Genomic DNA, 21,078 nt, shown 5'->3' with positions numbered 1-21,078 from the left:
ATGGAGGAATTGGGGATCATCCGGCGGTCCGACAGCCCCTGGGCTTCCCCCCTGCACATGGTGCCCAAAGCGACGGGGGGCTGGAGACCGTGCGGCGACTACCGCAGGCTGAACGAGGCTACCACACCGGACCGCTACCCTGTGCCGCACATTCAGGACTTTGCGGCAAACCTGCACGGCGCCCGGATCTTCTCCAAGGTCGACCTTGTCCGAGGGTACCATCAAATCCCGATGCATCCTGACGACGTCCCCAAAACGGCTCTCATCACCCCGTTTGGCCTCTTCGAGTTCCTCCGCATGCCGTTCGGCCTGAAGAATGCCGCACAGACGTTCCAGCGGTTAATGGACGCGGTGGGACGGGACCTGGACTTCGCGTTCATCTATTTGGATGACATCCTCATAGCCAGCGGCAGTCGTCAGGAGCATCTGTCCCACCTCCGTCAACTCTGCGCCCGACTGAGTGAGTACGGTCTTACAATCAACCCTGCCAAATGCCAGTTCGGACTTGATACCATTGACTTCCTGGGCCACAGGATTACTAAAGACGGGGCAACCCCTCTGCCCGCTAAGGTAGATGCGGTCCGCCACTTCCCCCGACCCACCACGATCAAAGGCCTTCAGGAATTCGTAGGTATGGTCAATTTCTACCGCCGCTTCCTCCCTTCAGCTGCCCGGATCATGCGCCCCCTGTTCGCCCTGATGTCGGGTCCGAGCAAGGACATTACCTGGGACGAGGAGTCCGCCGCCGCTTTCGTTCAAACGAAGGAAGCTTTGGCTGACGCCGCAATGCTAGTACATCCCAGAATGGACACCCCTACCGCCCTCACAGTGGACGCATCAAACACGGCAGTCGGTGGGGTGCTGGAGCAGCTCATCGCAGGTCGCTGGCAACCCCTGGCGTTTTTCAGCAAACACCTGCGGCCACCCGAGCTCAAGTACAGTGCTTTTGACCGGGAACTGTTGGCGCTCTACCTGGCAATCCGGCATTTCAGGTACTTCCTAGAAGGTCGGCCCTTCACCGCGTTCACGGACCACAAACCGCTTACCTTTGCGTTTACGAAAGCATCCGACCCCTGGTCATCCCGCCAGCAACGCCACCTGTCCTACATCTCTGAATACACAACGGATGTCCGGCACGTCTCGGGTAAGGACAATGTCGTGGCGGATGCGCTCTCTCGCCCTACCGTTCATGCCCTTTCCCAAGGGGTAGACTTTGAGGCACTGGCAGAGGCACAGCAGGTAGATGAGGAGATTCCGAGTTACAGGACTGCAGTCTCTGGTTTGCAGCTCCAGGACCTCCCCGTGGGCCCAGGTGAGAGGACCCTACTCTGTGACGTTGCCACCGGCCAGCCCCGTCCGGTCGTCCCCGCAGCCTGGCGGCGACGTGTTTTCGACTCCATTCATAACTTGGCGCATCCCTCCATCCGGACATCTGTCCGGCTGGTTTCCAGCAGGTTCGTTTGGCACGGTCTCCGCAAACAGGTCAGTGAATGGGCCAGAACGTGCATGCACTGCCAGACGGCCAAGGTTCAGCGGCACACCAAAGCCCCACCGCAGCAGTTCCATCCCGCCCACCGGCATTTCGACCACATTCATGTGGATATCGTGGGCCCCCTGCCAGTGTCGCGCGGAGCGCGTTACCTCCTGACTATCGTGGACCGGTTCACAAGATGGGCAGAGGCGGTCCCGCTCACCGACACCACCTCCGAATCTTGCGCCCGAGCCCTGCTCGCCACCTGGATATCCCGCTTTGGTGTACCAGCCCACATTACCTCCGACAGAGGCGCCCAGTTCACCTCCAGCCTGTGGTCAGCTATGGCCAGCCTTTTGGGGACTCAGCTGCACCACACCACTGCCTACCACCCACAGTCGAACGGGCTAGTGGAGCGTTTCCACCGTCACCTGAAGTCGGCCCTCATGGCCCGCCTGCGTGGAGCCAACTGGGCGGACGAGCTTCCCTGGGTCCTTCTCGGCATCCGCACAGCGCCCAAGGACGACCTGCACGCCTCGTCGGCCGAGTTGGTATACGGCGCCCCCCTGGCCGTCCCCGGGGAGTTCCTACCAGCCCCGAGGGGGCAAGGTGAAGAACCCGCTGCAGTCCTGGGCAGACTTCGCGAGAAGCTCGGTAACCTGGCCCCCATTCCCACTTCACAGCATGGGCGGCACCCGACCTGCGTACCCAAAGACCTACGGAACTGTAAGTTTGTGTTTGTACGAAGGGGCGGGCATCGGCCACCGCTGCAGCGGCCATACGAGGGGCCGTTTACGGTGCTCCGGAACAACGGGTCCACGTTCGTGCTGGACGTTGGGGGGAAGGAGGAGGTTTTCACGGTGGACCGCCTCAAGCCGGCCCATGTGGACCTGGCGCAACCAGCCGAGTTTCCGGCGCCTCGGCGCAGAGGCCGACCTCCCAAGCAGGTTCTGGCCCAGGCTGTGGACATTGGGGGGTGTATCGCCGGTTCTGGGGGGGGGTTATGTAGCGCCTCATTTCCTAGCGTATCCGAACCGACTCACAATTAGATAGCCTACGGGGGTTTGCGAGCACAGAACTTTGGAGCCTCTTCGCCATGGGGGGCCGGTTGACAGAGGCTTAAAAGTGAGGCTGAAGTTTTCGAATAAAGTTTTTCCTTCGACTGCAGTTACCGACTCCGTGTCGTAATTTTAGCGCTGCGTGTAGCACACCGCTACAATCCATTGATTTTCATTTGTCTTCCTAAGTCCTCAAAGAATTCCAACCAATTTATCAGCCAAGAGATCCCTTAAGGAACAGGCTGACTTAAACCTATTTTATCATGTGCCTCCATGTGCCAGGAAACTTCATCCTTCTTAACGGACTCACTATGGCCTCTAAAAAGCATACTAAATGTGGGAGTGAAATTAAAAGGGAAGATAATAGCAAATCAAGAGGAAGTGAAAAAAAATCAAAGAAAATCTAATGCTCTGTTCTAAGTGTATTAGAACAACACAATAATTGAGAAAATTAATCATTCCATTTGTAAGGACTTCTTTTCAGAGCGGGCAGCGTCGAGTGGGCAGCGGAGTCCGTGGAAGCAGAGTCCTGGGCTTTGGCTAAGTGGGCTTCGACGTAAGGGGACTTCGGTAAGCCTGTGTGATTGCTCGCTGAGGGGAAGAAGGTAAGGTCGCTAGGTGCTTTTTAGACTTATTCTATTAATCCACTTCAGGTATGGGGGAGACAGTCAGAGCAGTGGTGTGCTCCGTATGCAGTATGTGGGAAGTCAGGGTCAACACAGTTGTCCCTGATGACCACACCTGCAAAAGGTGCATCCAGCTGCAGCTCCTATCAGCCCGAGTTAGGGAGTTGGAGCGGGAGCTGGATGAACTACAGATCACTCGGGAGGCAGAGGCAGAGATAGATAGGAGTTATCAGGAGTTAGTCACACCAAAAATCCAAGAAGTAGGCAGATGGGTGACGGTCCAGAGAGGCAGGGGGAGCAGGCAGAGAGAGCAGAGCACCCCTGCGGCCATTCCCATTAACAATAAGTATACCGTACTGGATACCGTTGATGGGGATGACCTACCAGGAATGAGTTGTAGTGGTCCTGCCTCTGGCACAGAGGTTGAACCCTCAACTAGAAAGGGGAGGAGGGAAGAGAAAAGAGCGATAGTTTTAGGGGATTCTATAGTCAGGGGGGCAGATAGATTTTGTGGGGCAGATCGGGAGTCTCGGATGGTATGTTGTCTCCCTGGTGCCAGGGTCCGGGACATCTCAGATTGGGTGCAGGCTATTCTTGAGAACGAGGGCATGAACCCAGATGTAGTGGTCCATGTAGGGACCAACGATGTAGGTAAGGTGAGTGAGGGGGTCCTGCTTAGAGAGTTCAGGGAGTTAGGAGTGAAGCTGAAAGGCAGGACCTCCAGGGTGACAATCTCGGGATTGCTACCTGTGCCACGTGCGAGTGAGGCGAAGAATAGAATGATTATGCACATTAATACGAGGCTGAGAGCATGGTGCAGGAAGGAAGGGTTCAGGTTTTTGGATAATTGGTCTTTGTTCCAGGGACATTGGGATCTGTTTCGAAGGGACGGTCTACATCTGAACCGGAGGGGTACTAACATTCTTGCAGGAATGTTTGCCAGTGCTGCTCGGGGGGGTTTAAACTAGATGTGCAGTGGGCAGGGATCCAGATCCAGACGGTTGGTCAGAGGAGCATGGGGTTAAATGTGTAGAAGGTTTGGGTGATCTTGAGAAGGTCATCAAAATTCAAGGTGCAATTAGCCCGATGGAAGTTCAAGGAGCTGGGTTAGGTACAATAGACAGTGTTTTAAGCAAAGAGAGGAGGAATGGGCTAAGAATTCTATACCTGAATGCGCGTAGTGTCAGAAATAAGACAGATGAGCTTGAAGCTCAGATGAAAATGGGGAACTGCGATATTGTTGGGATAACGGAGACATGGCTGCAAGGGGATCAGGCCTGGGAATTGAGTGTACCAGGGTATACGTGCTATCGTAGAGACAGAAATATGGGAAGAGGGGGTGGGGTGGCCCTGTTGGTGAGGAATGAGATTCAGTCCTTAGCAAGAGGTGACTTGGGAACAGGGGAAGTAGAGTCTGTGTGGATTGAGCTGAGGAACAGTAAGGGTAAAAAGACCCTAATGGGTGTTGTGTATAGGCCCCCAAACAGTAGCGTGGATATTGGGTACAAGTTGATTAGGGAGTTAACATTGGCATGTGCTAAAGGTAATGCAGTCGTTACGGGAGATTTCAACATGCAGGTGAACTGGGAGAATCAGGTAGGTGCTGGACCCCAGGATAAGGAGTTTATGGAGTGTCTAAGGGATGTATTTTTGGAACAGCTTGTGCTTGAGCCAACCAGGAACCAGGCTATTTTGGACTTGGTGATGTGTAATGAACAGGAATTGATAAGTGATCTTGAAGTAAAGGAGCCATTAGGAAGTAGTGATCATAACATGATAAGTTTTTATCTACAATTTGAGAGGAATAAGGGCAGATCAGAGGTGTCAGTGTTGCAATTAAATAAAGGAGACTACGGAGCCATGAGGGAAGAGCTGGCCAAAGTTAAATGGGTGGATGCCCTGGCAGGAAAGACAGTGGATCAGCAGTGGCAGATATTCTTGGGGATAATACAAAAGATGCAAAAGCAGTTCATTCCAATGAGAAGGAAGGATTCAAAGAGGGGGAAGGGGCCACAGTGGTTGACAAAGGAAGTCAGAGATTGTATAGCATTAAAGAAAAAGAAGTATGACAGGGCTAAGATGAGTGGGAATACAGATGATTGGGAAAGTTTTAAGGAACAGCAGATCTTAACTAAAAAAGCAATACGGAGAGAAAAAATTAGGTATGAGCTCAGTCTAGCCAGGAATATAAAAGGGGATAGCAAAAGCTTTTTTAGCTATGTGAAGAGTAAGAAGATAGTTAAGAACAATGTGGCCCCTTGAAGAATGAATTGGGAGAAATTGTTATGGGAAACGGGGAAATGGCAACAGAATTTAATGCGTACTTTAGATCTGTCTTCACCAGGGAGGACACAAGCAATCTCCCAGATGTATGGATTGGCCAGGGTCATAAGATATCAGAGGAATTGAGACAGATTGACATTAGGAAAGAAACTGTGATGAGTAGACTGGTAGGACTGAAGGCTAATAAATCCCCGGGTCCAGATGGTCTGCATCCGAGGGTTCTAAAAGAGGTGGCTCAGGAAATTGCGGATGCATTGGTAATCATTTTCCAATGTTCCTTAGATTCAGGATCAGTTCCTGAAGATTGGAGAGTGGCTAATGTTATCCCACTTTTCAAGAAGGGAGGGAAGGAGAAAACGGAGAACTATCGCCCTGTTAGCCTAACGTCAGTCGTGGGGAAGATGCTTGAGTCCATTTTTAAGGACGAAATAGTGGCACATCTTGATGGCAGTAATAGGATTAGGCCGAGCCAGCATGGATTTACCAAGGGCAAATCATGCTTGACTAATCTGTTGGAGTTTTTTGAGGGTGTAACAAGGATGTTAGACGAGGGTAAGCCAGTGGATGTTGTGTACCTAGATTTTCAGAAGGCATTCGATAAGGTGCCACATAGGAGATTGGTGAGTAAAATCAGAGCTCATGGCATTGGGGGCAGGGTTTCAACATGGATAGAAAACTGGTTGGCAGATAGAAAGCAAAGGGTAGCAGTGAATGGGTGTTTCTCGGACTGGCTGGAGGTGACTAGTGGGGTACCACAGGGCTCTGTATTGGGACCACAGCTCTTTACGATTTATGTCAACGATTTAGATGAGGGCATTGAAAACCATATCAGCAAGTTTGCTTACGATACTAAACTGGGTGGCAGTGTGACATGCGAAGAGGACGTTAGGAGAATACAGGGAGACTTGGATAGGCTGGGTGAGTGGGCAGATACTTGGCAGATGTCATTCAATGTGAATAAATGTGAAGTTATCCACTTTGGAAGCAGGAACAAGAGGGCAGAGTATTGTCTGAATGGTGTAGAGTTAGGTAAGGGAGAAATGCAAAGAGACCTAGGAGTCCTAGTTCATCAGTCAATGAAGGTGAATGAGCAAGTGCAACAGGCAGTGAAGAGGGCAAATGGAATGTTGGCCTTTATTACAAGGGGAATTGAGTACAAGAGGAAGGATGTCCTTTTGCATTTGTACAGGGCCCTGGTGAGACCACACCTGGAATATTGTGTACAGTTTTGGTCTCCAGGTTTAAGGAAGGACATTCTGGCATTCTGACTAGGTTGATTCCTGGGATGGCAGGGCTGTCTTACGCAGGGAGATTGGGCTTGTACACGCTGGAATTGAGGAGATTGAGAGGGGATCTGATTGAAATGTTTAAGATAATTAAAGGATTTGATAGGATTGAGGCAGGAAATATGTTCCAGATATTGGGAGAGTCCAGTACCAGAGGGCATGGATTGAGAATAAGAGATCAGTTATTTAAAACAGAGTTGAGGAAGAGCTTCTTCTCCCAGTGAGTTGTGGGGGTCTGGAATGCACTGCCTCGGAAGGCAGTGGAGGCCAATTCTCTGGATGCTTTCAAGAAGGAGCTAGATAGATATCTCATGGATAGGGGAATCAAGGGATATGGGGACAAGGCTGGGACTGGGTATTAATAGTGAATGATCAGCCATGATCTCAGAATGGCGGTGCAGACGAGGGGCCGAATGGTCTACTTCTGCACCTATTGTCTACTCATTATAAGCCTTAAGAGTCTGATGTCCTTTAGCCCCATTAATTTCTCTAGCACTATTACGTTCAGTTCCTCACGTTTATTCATCTTCCCTCTGTTGCAGACAAAGGGCCTCAGAGTATTGTTGAGGATCCCTACCAACCATCCCACAATCTCTTTGACCCACTATCATCAGGAAGGAGGTACAGAAGCATTAGGAAAAGGACTGTCAAGACTGAATTACGGCTTCTTCCAACAGGATATGAGACTAATGGATATCCTGCCACCACCGAGGTCGTGTCACTAGGGACAAGAAGATGTTTACTGATTACTTGGGCTGAGGTTTACCTCATGCATTTTGAATTATATTTTATTAATTTATTTATAGTATAATATTTAGGTTTACTTGCTGTGCATGATATTTGTTGTACAGGTGTACTGTGGTCCAAAGGAACATTGTTTCATTTGGTTGCATATACAGTATGTACAGTCAAATTGTATTAAACATGTTGTAAAAGAGCAGGGCTATGGTGATAAACTGCACAGGTCCCTTTATACCTTGCTCTTCCTGGACTATCTCATGCACTAATGAACTGAAGTGATTTGTAATGAAGGCATGAAAAACAACGAAGATTTTCACTGTACCTTACTTCAGCATATGTGACAATAAGCCAATCTACCAGTTCAATGTCCAAATGGGAAAAGTGTGTAAAAAAAATCCACTATAATATACACAAAATACTCAGGTCCGGCAGCAACTATGTAAAGGAATAAAGAGCCATAATTTTGGACCAGGACTCTTCACCAGGACTGGAAAGGAAGAGGGAGGAAGTCAAAATAAGGTGGGAGCAGGGGAACGAGTACAAGCTGGTAGGTGGGTAGGGGAGGGAAGGACAAAGTGAGAAGATGAGAAGATATAGCTGGAAATGGTAAAGGACTAAAGAAGGAATTTGATAGGAGAGCAAAGTGGATCATGAGAAAGAGAGAAGGAGGAGGGGCACCAGGGGAGGTGATGGGCAGGTGCAGAAAAGGAATAAAAGCAGAGAATGGAAGAAGAGAAGAGGGAGGAGAAACAAAATTACTGGAAGTTCGAGAAATCAATATTCATGTTGTCATTTGGAGGCTACCTAGATGAAATATGAAATGTTGCTCCTCCAACCTGAAAGTGGAAGGCCATGGACTAACATGCTGGAATGGGAACAGGGATTGAAGTTAGAATGGTTGGTCATTGGGAAATTCTGCCTGTTGCATACGGAGCAAAGGTGCTCAACAAAGTGGTCCTTCAATCTGCATTAGGTAGGGGATGCCACACCAGTTCCACAAGATACTGCAGATAACCCCGAAAGACTCACAGATGACACGCTGCCTCACCTGGAAGGACCATTTGGGGCCCTAAATGGAGGTGAGGAGTATGAATGGGCAGTGGGAGCACTACGCTACCATGCCACAATTCAATTAAGAGAATATTACATAGTGAAATGTTTATTCTCCTCTGCATGGCCTAAGGAACTTATTTGGCACAAGCTGAAGCTAATCTTTCTTTCAATATCTGTAACATTGCATTCATTCATTCCACTGAGGGTCAACCAAGTCGAGTACAGCTAAACTTCCAGGAGTCTCGTAAAAAGAAAGAAATACCAGTAACAGACAGGGTTTTATCAAATGCATACTCACATGATGCAAAACGTGGACCCGATATGCTCCTTCACCAGGCTTTCCATCATGTACCACATTACCTATTAGGTCATAGGTGGTGTGTTTGTGCACAGCCTGAACCTCTTCGGACAGGTATTCTCTTAAATCCACATTCCTGAAACACATTTCAATAAGCATGTTGGTTTTATAATGCTAAATTCTCATTACCCGAAAGGGATAGGGGAACTGACAGCTGGCGAGACCGGAGTTCAGGGTCCCTTCACTGGCTAGTCCAAGGGTAATATGAGAGATCGAAGCCTAAAGGCTGATCGAAGTCTGGATGTTGAAGTCTAATGGCTGAAGCCTGGGGTCTGGAGACTGGAGGATTGCCCGTGTGGGTGTGTGGGAGGGAGTGAAAGCAGGAGGAGAGTGGCTTGTTTTACTGTTTTATTTGTTTCTTGTGTTCTATTCTATTGTGCTTTGTGTTGTTCTGCTGAGCACTGTGGGCCTGTTACATCAGTGCCGGAATATGTGGTGCCCCCAGCATGCTGCCCCCAGCACATCCTTAGGTACGTTGGTAGGTAATGCAAATGATGTTGTAGAAGCCATGCATCTACATTCTGTCTGTAATGTATTTTGTAGAGCTAGGGAGTGGGCAGGGGGGTGATTTTTTTGCTGACTGCTTAAATATACTTGGCTTAAGTATGTTTGAATACGCTTGGACTGTTTATTTTGTTACATTGCTGGTTTTAGTTTCATTAGTTTTTATCATTTCAAGACTGTTTGTCTTTGCTGATTTCTCAGTAAAGGAACACACATACTTTCTTCGACTTTACAACTTCTTGTACTGTTGTGCATCATAATGCAGTGTCAATCCCCATGCTTAATGCCTGAGCGGTTTTGGTTTGTTTTCGAGTAACTACTACAAGCACGTTTCACTGTATGTTTCAGTGAACATGTGGTAAGTAAATCTGAATCTGAAACTCATAATTCAAGCATGTTCCGGTGTGTTTACTCAACACCTGGATGGCTCCCAAAGTATTGCTTCACCCAGCATTTCAAGTTTCTATGCTGCATTAGCTGACATCAGCCAAGCTGTAGTTGAAACGTTACAAATACTTTAGCACCTCCAGCCCAAGGAAAGCAGAATGTTTGTGCTTATGGCAAGTCAGAGACAGAGCATGTGGGGAAATCAGCTGAGGATTTGGTTTAGCAAAAAGTTTACAGTTATCAACAAGTACTGGAAACATGCAACAGATAATCAGTTCTGATCACAGGTCATCATTTAAAATGTTGATTTAGTCTTCAGGATATTATAATTTCATATAATCAACCTTTATAGCTTGCCAGCAGATTGATCTGAAATGTTAACCCTGTATCTTGCTCCACAGATGCTGCATGACCTACTGAGTACTTCCAGCATTTCCCATTTTAGTTGATAATGTTATGATGGATATTAAAGGAACTATACAATTAAAAGGTGAAAATACTGAAAACTAAACACAAATTACTTACGTAATTGGAAAATTGACAATGGTGGGGTTCTTCTCTATGAAGAAATTATTCTTTGTGAATCTCTTGATGTAAAAGATGAGATAGGGGGGTAGCTTTGTCAGCTGGAACCTCTTCAGGAAATTCTCCTTGTAGGTTTTATACTCCTGAAGAAAATACAATAAACAGTTTGGTAAGTGTTAACTACATCATTGTTTAGATCCCTTTGGTTGATAAACCAGCATTTGGCGAGACAGTGTGAGTGAATTCCTGCTCCCACCCTTTTCAAAGCATGTTGTAGGATAATTTATATCTACCTTTCATAACCTCAGAGTGGTTTAAAATACCTAGCAGCAAATAAAGTACAAGTAACAGTCATAGATATTGTAATGTAGGAAAACAAAATCTGAAGATGCTGGAAATCCAAAGCAACACACACACAAAATGCTGGAGGAACTCAGCAGGCCAGACAGCATCTATGCAGAAGAGTAAACAGTCGACATTTTTGGCCGAGACCCTTCACCAAGACTGGGCTTGATCATCCCGCTGAGTTCCTCCAGCATTTTGTGTGTGTTAGAGTAGTGGCTATGTTACTGGATTAATATTATTGAAAGTACAAATTAAAATCCCATTGTGGTAAATTTAAAAATTTAACATAGTTTTCAAACTTCCTTGTTAAATAAGCAGGTGATCATTAAAATTAACTACACAGTTTTCAGAGAAATTCCAATACCACTCTTCGTGAAAAAAAGTCCTGCCCTGCATAAGCAGACTGATTTTTATGTGACAGCACACCTACCCCAATTAAAATGGCACTTAACTGCACTGAAGTCACCCAACAAGCTACACATACTGATCAGAGAAACAAGAGGTGCACAATAATTGTCAGTTTTGCCAGTGGCAATTAGATTAATAACAGAATACCCAATCTGTGCACAGCAAGTTCCCAACAAACAGCTCTACAAAACAAGACAAGATAATCAGTATTGCGATGAAGTTAAAAAGCATAGAAATAATAAACACAAGATTCTGTAGATGCTGGAAATCCAGAGTAACAAACACAGAATTCTGGAGGAACTCAGCAGATCAGGCAGCATCTATGGAAAAGAGTAAACAGTTGATGTTTCAGACCAAAACCCTTCATCAGGAGTGGAAATAAGTCTTTACACTGATTATCAAGCAACTATTTATCCTAACAACACACACAAAATGCTGGTGAAACACAGCAGGCCAGGCAGCATCTATAGGGAGAAGCACTGTCGACGTTTTGGGCCGAGACTCTTCGTATCTTTCCTTTCGGTTAGTCCTGACGAAGGGTCTCGGCCCGAAACGTCAACAGTGCTTCTCTCTATAGATGCTGCCTGGCCTGCTATGTTCCACCAGCATTTTGTGTGTCTTGTTGTTTGAATTTCCAGCATCTGCAGATTTCCTCATGTTTGCTATTTATCCTAATTTTATCTTATTCTCTTCGTGTCCCATCAGATGTTATCACTGATCTACATACCAGAAAAGTTACAAGTTAAAAGTTAAAAGTTTTAAAATCTTTTGTATTACCTTGAGGTACTTATATACAGATTATTCTGTCTGGTCGGCATTCAGACAAAAGTTTTTCACTGTATCTCAGGGCATGTGACAATACTAAACTAATTACCAGTAGTGAATTAAACTATCAATGTCAGATTGTTGGAATGTCGGAGGAAACACTTGCAGTCACAGAGGGGACATGCAACCTCCACTCCAACAGCATGGGAAGTCATGGGGAGGAACCAGTTAAGTTTACAACTGCAATGGTCAAGGTAATGCTAAGGAAGTCTTAACAACTTGGTGAAATTAATTTTGCACATCTATGCTCTATAGCCATGATGCACCATCAGTAGTGGATTAGCTGCCAATAAATTGGGAATATTTTCCCCAAAAGAATGCTCTATCTTATTTCAAAATACGTGGCTGCAGCCAGATGATGAAATCTACTCCAGCACATGTGCTTAGAAGGCAGTAAGGTTTAAGGTACTCAGCCTTTGAGCTAAGTCTGTTGCCACAGAATGCAGGTAGATAGTGAGTTAAACTTATAATTAAAGGTGTCACCTTTGTCTCCTTCATCAAGGGTCCTGACAGAAGGGAAACCTTCTGGCAATGTCAATGCCACCAAGTGTTAAGAATATTTTAGTCAAGTTCAAAAGTCAGAGAAACCAAAAGGAGAATGGACAATGTTTTAAGATAATTGCCAAAAATTACAGGCAAAGGAGAAAGTCTATTTACACATAATGCTGTCACAATTTGGAAAGCAAATCTTGAAAGATAATGGGAGGAGATTCAGTGGGAACACTCACAAGGGGAATTAATAGAACAGTACAGGCCCTTCAGAGCACGATTTTGTACAACCTCTCAACTTACTCCAAGATCAATCTAACCTTTCCTTCCCAGATAGCCCTCCATTTTATATCATCCATGTACTATATCTCTTAAATGTTGTTTTTATATCTCCCTTGACTACCAAGCCCAGCAGTGCATTTCACACACATCATTCTGTAAACAAACATACCTGACAACCCCTAGACTCACCTTAAAACCTCATATTGCCACCCTGAGAAAGTGTCTTGCTGTACACTCAATCTATGCCTTATGTCATCTTAGATACCTCTAACAAGTCACATCTCATCCTCCTTCACTCCAGAGAAATGCCTTAGCTTGATGAACCTTTCCTCACAAGACACGCTCCATAATCCAAGCAGCATCCTTGTAAAACTCCTCTGCACCCTCACTAAAGCTTCCACATTCTTTATAATGACGTGACCAGAACTAAACACAATACTCCAAGTGTGGTCTAGCCAGTTTTATAGAGCTGCAACATTATTTCATGGCTCATGACAATCTCCCAACTAATGAAGGCCAGCACATCAAATGCCTTCTTAACCAACCCTCCCCCAAGATACCTCTGCTCTCCCACACTGCTAAGAATCCTGCTACTAGCTTTGTACTCTTCCTTCATGTTCAAAGGAAATACTGACCAAGCCACCAGGAAACATTAGAGGTTTTGAATTCTCAGGTGTACCAAAGTGCTGAGACCCCCATTTGCGCATCATCACTAACTGGACTTGCCTCACAGGTGGAAGCACTCTGTCGATCTAAGAGTTTTCTGTACAGCCTCATCATTGATTCTGTTATCACTGCTGCCTAGTCAGCTCAATTAATTTTAGTTTGCCAAGAGTATTCAGTTTTATTCACATTTGCCTTTTGATTTTGTATCAACCTTCTCTGTGATGCCATTGAATTTTGCCAAGATGTTGAAGAGTGGAACTTGTGGAATGATCAGCTGCTCCTTCTCATCCTTATACAGAGGGGCAGTCGGCAGGTCAAGCGTCAAGTACAGGAATGTGGACTCTGTCATTGTTTCCTTGAACTCCTGCATCTCCAACAGTTGCTCTTTTTCCTCGGGTGTCTAGGAAGCGAACATAAAACAAAAGTTAATGCTTTCCTTTTAAAAGTCTATTAAAATGTTTTGAACACAAAAGAAGCCACTGGCAGCTAAGTAATCTCCATACTCAATGCATTTCCACAGGCAGACTGGTCACAAGAGGAATGATTATCCCACCCATTCATCAAGCTGACAAGATGCAAGCTCAGCTCTCAAGGACAATGTTTTAAATCATTCCCCCAGGCTTCTCGGAATTGCTCTGATACACTTTAGCAAGTACGCTGCGCTTACTGCGGTGCTCCCATTTCTAAAATCAATCAAATATCAGCGATTGCTCCGCCAGTTTTCAATGCAGAAATGTTGTTTTAAAATCATAGGAAAAAGCCATTCAGCCCAATAAATCTGGCTTTGTTTACAACTTCAGTTCCAACCTTCCATTCATTTCTTCAGCAGTGTTAGAATGGCTTTCCATCACAATCTATTCCAAAATTATTAACATTCACTGGGTAAATATTTCTCCCTATGAACAATGACACTAATTTCAAATAACATTCTGTTGATAAAGAAGAACATCCCTAAAATTAATTGAACAGAAAGGAAATAAATATATAAAGTGAAGCCCAGTGACATTTTATTTTGATTGTTAAATAAAAATAAGTAACTCTAAATATTAAGTGGCTGAAAGTCTACTTAAAATCAGGTAGAAATTTCACAGGGTTACAATAGAAGTTGTTCTATTGTTGAGAGCTTTAACTTATATCAAACCTTACCAAGAGAGATGATTGGAGCAAATTATGGGCAGCTTTATTTTACCTGCACTACAAATATTTGACGGGGCAATCTAGAGGGAGTTTTATATTATAACTAACCACTGTTCTACTTGCACTAAGAGCATGTGAAGAGGTAAATTAGAAACAGCTTCACAGTTCAACTACATTGAGTGCCTGAAGACAAGTAGGGACTTGCATCATTTACCAGCTCCAAATAAACAATGTAGTCAAAAGAAATGAAACATTCTGAAAGCCTTCTCCTGTCTACCTCCATCTCTGACACCCTAACAATGAAGGGTTTGAAACAAAATTAGTTCAATTTACAATACAGGCAGAATTAACTTGCATTAATGGCACCATGTGGCTAAAAGAATAAGCAATTTAAAAATTGTATCAGATAAATCTGCAAGTGATATTCTGACCTTAAAGTGGCAATAAATGTAAAAAGGACAGCACCATTTTCGACATATTGGCAATAACAAGACCATAAGATTTAGGAGAAGAATTAAGCCATTTGGCCCATCCAGTCTGCGCTGCCTTTCCATCATGGTTGATTTATTATCCATCTCAACCCCATTCTCCTGCCTTCTCCTCATAACCTTTCATGCCCTTACTAATCAAGAACTTATCTATAAATAAACTCAAAGACTCTGCCTTCACAGCTGTCTCTGGTAATGAATTCCACAAATTCATTACTGACAACCTAAAGCCTCATCTGTTCTAGAGGGCCATCCTTCTATTCTGAGGCTGTGACCTCTGATCCTAGAACCCTCTACTCTTGGTAACAGAATTTTTAAAGCTTCAGACCTTAATGGCTCTCAGTTTTGCATCTATCCTACCAATAATAAGTCAATCCAGTACCCATCGGAATCCTACTCTGTTCTGTCTTGTCAATCAGGAGGCGTGGAACAAACGTACAATGAAAGTAAGAGAAGCAATAATAAAAGTCCTAACCAGATCTGGTGGAGGCAGCTTCTTTGTGAATATCCGCATGGAACCCTGGAACACACTGTTGATGATGGCTGCAATGAGAAATTCATTTCAATATTGAGAAAACACAAAACAATACCACAATCATCTTAAGGTCCACATTACCCATTTACTGCCACTTTAGCAACTCAATAAGAACAGCTGAACCCATTGTAGTGGAACACATTTTACTCCCCATAGCGAGGACCATGACTCTTGCTGTGCCAGACCTCATGGATATAAAAATGAGTGCACTAATTGACCAGATGGCCAAAGTCTGATACAGGCCCACCAAGTGTTAACAGTTCAGTTCATGTAGGAGTCATAACGTGAGATTGTTATGGGTGGGAGCCAGGGACAAAAAAGCATTGGAATTGTCTACAGATCCCCAAGCATAGTGATGAAGGAGGTTGAATTAAACAAGGAATTTGAAGACGTGTGCAATAAGGGTATAACTGTCATCATAGATAGCTTTCATCTATATATTGGTTGGTCAATCAAAATTAGCAGTTGTATGTGGAGGAGAAATTCCTGGAGAATCCAAGTGAGAGCTTTTTAAAAGACCAAAATGCCAAAGAACCAACTTGAGGCAAGCTACTGTTGACTGGTGATGAGAAAGGAATAATTAAGTCATGTGGTACACAGTCCTTTAGGGAGCCACCACCAGAACACAAGATAGAGTCTGAAATTAGAGATCCTAAATTGAACAAAGGAAACTTCCAGGTACGAGGTATGAGATGGCAATGATACATTGAAGAACTTTACTAAAGGGATTGGTAGTGGGGAAACAATGGATAATATTTAAAGAATGTATGCACTATGATTAACAATTATTGATTCCTGTCTGATCCAAAAATAATATGATCAGTTTTTATCTGCAATTTGAGAAGGATAAGGGAAGATCGGAGGTGTCAGTGTTGCAGTTGAACAAAGGAGACTATGGAGCCATGAGGGAGGAGCTGGACAAAGTTAACTGTATGGATATCCTAGCAGAAAAGACAGTGGAACAGCAATGGCAGGTATTCTTGGGAATAATGCACAAGGTGCAAAATCAGTTCATCCCCCGGAGAAGGAAGGATTCAAAGGGGGGAAAGGGGCCACAGTGGTTTACAAAGGAAGTCAGAGATTGCATAGCATTAAAAAAAAGTAAGTATGACAGAGCTAAGGTGAGTGGGAGGACAGATGATTGGGAAGTTTTTAAAGGAACAACAGAACTTAACTAAAAAGGCAATATGGGGAGAAAAAATGAGGTACGAACACAAGCTAGCCAGGAATATAAAGGAGGACAGCAAAAGCTTTTTTAGGTATGTGAAGAGAAAGAAGATAGTTAAGAACAATGTTGGGCCCTTGAAGAATGAATTGGGTGAAATTGTTATGGGAAATAGAGAAATGGCAGAAGAATTTAATAAGTACTTCAGATCTGTCTTCACTAGAGAAGACACAAGCAATCTCCCAGATGTATGGATGGGCCAAGGACATAGGGTAACAGAGGAAATTAAACAGATTGACATTAGGAAGGAAACGGTGATGAGTAGACTGATGAGACTGAAGGCTGACAAATCCCCAGGTCCAGATGGTCTGCATCCTAGGGTACTAAAGGAGGTGGCCCTGGAAATTGCGGATGCATTGGTAATCATTTTCCAATGTTCCTTAGATTCAGGATCAGTTCCTGAGGATTGGAGAATGGCTAATGTTATCCCACTTTTTAAGAGAGGAGGGAGGGAGAAAACAGAGAACTATTGTACTGTCAGCCTAACATCAGTAGTGGGGAAGATGCTAGAGTCCATTATTAAAGATGAAATAGTGGCATATCTAGATAGCAGTGATAGGATTGGGCCGAGCCAGCATAGATTTACCAAGGGCAAATCATGCTTGACTAATCTATTGGATTTTTTCGAGGATGTAACCAGGAAGTTAGACAAGGGAGATCCAGTGGATGTAGTGTACCTCAATTTTCAGAAGGCATTTGATAAGGTCCCACATAGGAGATTGGTGGGTAAAATCAGAGCTCATGGCATTGGGGGGAAGATATTGACATGGATAGAAAACTGGTTGGCAGATAAAAAGCAAAGGGTAACAGAGAATGGGTGTTTCTCAGAATGGCAGGTGGTGACTAGTGGGGTGCCACAGGGCTCAGTATTGGGACCACAGCTGTTTACGATTTACATCAACGATTTAGATAAAGGCTTTGAGAATAACATCAGCAAGTTTGCTGATGATACTAAGCTGGGTGGCAGTGTGACGTGATGAGGATGTTTGGAGAATTCAGGGTGACTTGGATAGGCTGAGTGAGTGGGCAGATACTTGGCAGATGACGTTTAATGTGAATAAGTGTGAGGTTATCCACTTTGGGTGTAAGAACAGGAAGGCAAATTATTATCTGAATGGTGTAGAGTTAGGTAAGGGAGAAATACAAAGAGATCTAGGAGTATTTGTTCATCAGTCACTGATGGTGAATGAGCAAGTGCAGCAGGCAGTGAAGAAGGCTAATGAAATGTTGGCCTTTATTACAAAGGGAATTGAGTACAAGAGCAAGGAAATTCTTTTGCATTTGTACAGGGACCTGGTGAGACCACACCTGGAGTATTGTGTACAATTGTGTGGAGTTTTGGTCTCCACGGTTAAGGAAGGACATCCTGGCTATAGAGGAAGTGCAGCATAGATTCACAAGGTTAATTCCTGGGATGTCCGGACTATCTTACACAGAGAGGTTAGAGAGACTGGGCTTGTACACGCTGGAATTAAGGAGATTGAGAGGGGATCTGATTGCAACATATAAGATTATTAAGGGATTGGACAAGATAGAGGCAGGAAATATGTTCCCGATGCTGGGAGAGTCCAGTACCAGAGGGCATGGTTTGAGAATAAGGGGTAGGTCATTTAGGACAGAGTTAAGGAAAAACTACTTCTCCCAGAGAGTTGTGGGGGTGTGGAATGCACTGCCTCGGAAGGTAGTGGAGGCCAGTTCTCTGGATGCTTTCAAGAAGGAGCTAGATAGATATCTGATGGATAGGGGAATCAAGGGATATGGGGACAAGGCAGGAACTGGGTATTGATAGTAGATGATCAGCCATGATTTCAGAATGGCAGTGCAGGCTCAAAGGGCCAAATGGTCTACTTCTGCACCTACTGTCTATTGTCTAAATCAGGGAAGTTCGAACTTATTACCATGGGCATACATATCCAAGGTATAACTACCATTGTTTTGCCCTTTGGGCAATTGACTTGTTTTTACTATGTGATTAAGCACATTCAGCTTTTATTTTGAAACGAGCAGTTTCAAATCTGTATCAGGTCACTTCCTGTGCAGTCAGGAAGTAGTAAGTAGGAAAGCACACTGGCTGGCAAAAGCCAAAGGTTTGTTAGGAGCTGAAGCAGTTTCTCTCTAAAGCCGTCCTGATGTTTCCCCTGCAGAAGCATTGCTTGTAAATTGATGGTATATTGTTTAGAAGTAAATCTAAAGGTATAAAAAGTTTGCAGAAATAGAATGTTATTTTTAAGTTTATTTGACACCAACCTAGATGCTAATGGCTTACACAAACTACTTACCTATTGTATTTACTTGTCGGAATCTTATAATATTTACCTGCAGGAAGCTTAACAAAAGCTCTTACTTATCTGTGTATGTTTAATTGTGCGAATGGCAACAACATTATAATTGCAATGTACTTTGTTTTTTTATTCAGCTTCACTCCTTATTCACTATGTCATGCCATTGAGTCTGCAACAAAACCAAGGATCTAAGAGGTAATATCCTGATTCTCATGTCATTCTTGAATGGAGTTTAGTTGACTGTCTAGCTGATGTTACAACACCTCAGTGAGGGTAGTGCAGCCAATAAAATTATTTTTTGCAGCAGCATAGTACATTAAAAACATAAACATGAACTTAAACAAAATAAAACTTATTGACATTAGTGCAAGTTAAGAGAGAGGATAAAGAAATAAGAGTCCAAGGTGGTGTGAAGAGTTTTTCAGGCCATTTCATGAACCTGATAATAGGAGGGAAAGAAGCTCTTGTTGAACCTTCACGTGTGTGCTTTCAGGCTCCTGTACCTCCTTCCTGATGGCAGTACTGAGAAAAGGGAATGGCCTGAATAAAAGGTTTCTTTAATGATGGAAAAGGGCTCAAGCATGGCTTCTGAAAGACATTAGGAACAAAATTAAACCCAAAGTGAAAAATTACCAGAAAAAGCAGCAGTCGGACAATTGGAAGTTAAGATTTCGAATTTGAAACCAAAGTCAGGAGAATTTTTTTCTTGTAGAGAGATGAATTCAGTGATTCTCTAGCATAGAAGGGCGTGAAGGACAGGTCATCACAGATGTAGATATATTTCTTTTATATGAATCAAAGGATTTAGGAAGAAGATAGAAAAAGGGTAATTCCCTATTTTTACTTGTTAGGCTGAAGTGAATAAACGGCCATGATAGTTGTGAATGGTGGTAGTGTGGAAGTGCGGCAAGGCAAGGGTTAAGATGATGTCCAGGCAAACACACAGCCAGTAAAATTTGCAATCAGTCTAGGCAAGAAAGGTCTTTGAAGAACATAGCTTCCCTTTGCACACAAAGCAGAGGATGATACGAGATAAGGATGGAATGGAAGGGTTCAGGGAGTACACACCAACTAAGGGACAATTACTAACTTCAAGGTATTAATGGTTGTTAGCTTGTAGTTTTTATTGACTTATAATCTATTCACTTATTAACACCAAAATTGTGAACAGTGACTGATATTGCAAATAAGGAATTTGAACAAACTCAGTTTACCAAACGGTCAATATCTGTAACTGTTAAGTCAATTTTATATAAAAATGGCACTTCTCTGTTCAAACTTCAGAATGGTGTGGTGACAGGAGCCATGCTGGTCTCCTTGGACAAAAATAAATTGTGATTGAGGAATGAGCGTGAGTTTTCAGAGTCTAGCGAATCAGTGATGACAGTGCAAGCCCAAAAGGACTAGCCATCAACTCTTGCTCCTATTTTCAATATTTCTGTTTCTAAGAAATCTGGGAATATACTTATTATTATCAATTCCTCACCACATTCACCCAATAATGTATTGCCTTCTAAACTATACAGGGTTCTTATAACTAAAGCACTAAAGCATCTGAACTGTAAAATCTCTCATGACTCTTCAGACAACATATATATACATTCACATATTACAATGAAGTACAATTGTGCTCATATGAATTTTTTTTATATGGAACTACTTACTCTTTTTCTTCTTGTTCCCTCCTAAAGCCATATGAAGTGCATTTAGAAACCAGGACAGGAAGTCAACAGCATCACCTGCAACAGCACACAGATCATAAACATAAGCAATTCTGCAGATGCTGGAAATATTGAGCAATACATAAATTGCAGGAGGTACTCAGCAAATCAGACAGTATCTACGAAGGGGTATTAAACAATCAATGTTTCTGGTGGGGTGATCTCTTCCCGAAGCTTCGAATGGGACTGCTTATTCCCATCTGTAGCTGCTGCCTGACTTGCTGAGTGTATCTCCAGTGTTTTGTGTGTGTTACAATAACAGACAAATAATTCACTGGAGTCATCCATTGCAAAGGTCTTTTTGGGAATTATCAAGACAAAGTCTAATTTTCATGATTCTCTTTAAAAATAAAGAAATTAAATTGAAAACTACAGGATACATG

General features: G+C 43.9%; 1 protein-coding gene across 1 annotated transcript in view; it reads right to left on the bottom strand.

The window, feature by feature from the left end:
- The window catches only part of usp39 (ubiquitin specific peptidase 39), an 83,284-nt gene that overhangs the window by 38,977 nt on the left and 23,229 nt on the right, over positions 1-21,078 (bottom strand). The window contains exons 7-11 of the mRNA XM_059964111.1: positions 20,639-20,713; positions 15,408-15,475; positions 13,519-13,707; positions 10,293-10,435; positions 8,817-8,952 (exon numbers count right to left, since the gene is read on the bottom strand). Of these exons, the coding sequence (XP_059820094.1) occupies positions 8,817-8,952; positions 10,293-10,435; positions 13,519-13,707; positions 15,408-15,475; positions 20,639-20,713 (611 nt within the window). The remainder of the gene's footprint in view (positions 1-8,816; positions 8,953-10,292; positions 10,436-13,518; positions 13,708-15,407; positions 15,476-20,638; positions 20,714-21,078) is intronic.

Source organism: Hypanus sabinus, chromosome 1, assembly GCF_030144855.1.
Source record: "Hypanus sabinus isolate sHypSab1 chromosome 1, sHypSab1.hap1, whole genome shotgun sequence".
NCBI lineage: Eukaryota > Metazoa > Chordata > Chondrichthyes > Myliobatiformes > Dasyatidae > Hypanus > Hypanus sabinus.
The sequence above is the reverse complement of the archived record's forward strand: the minus strand, read 5'-3'. Positions and strand labels throughout refer to the sequence as shown.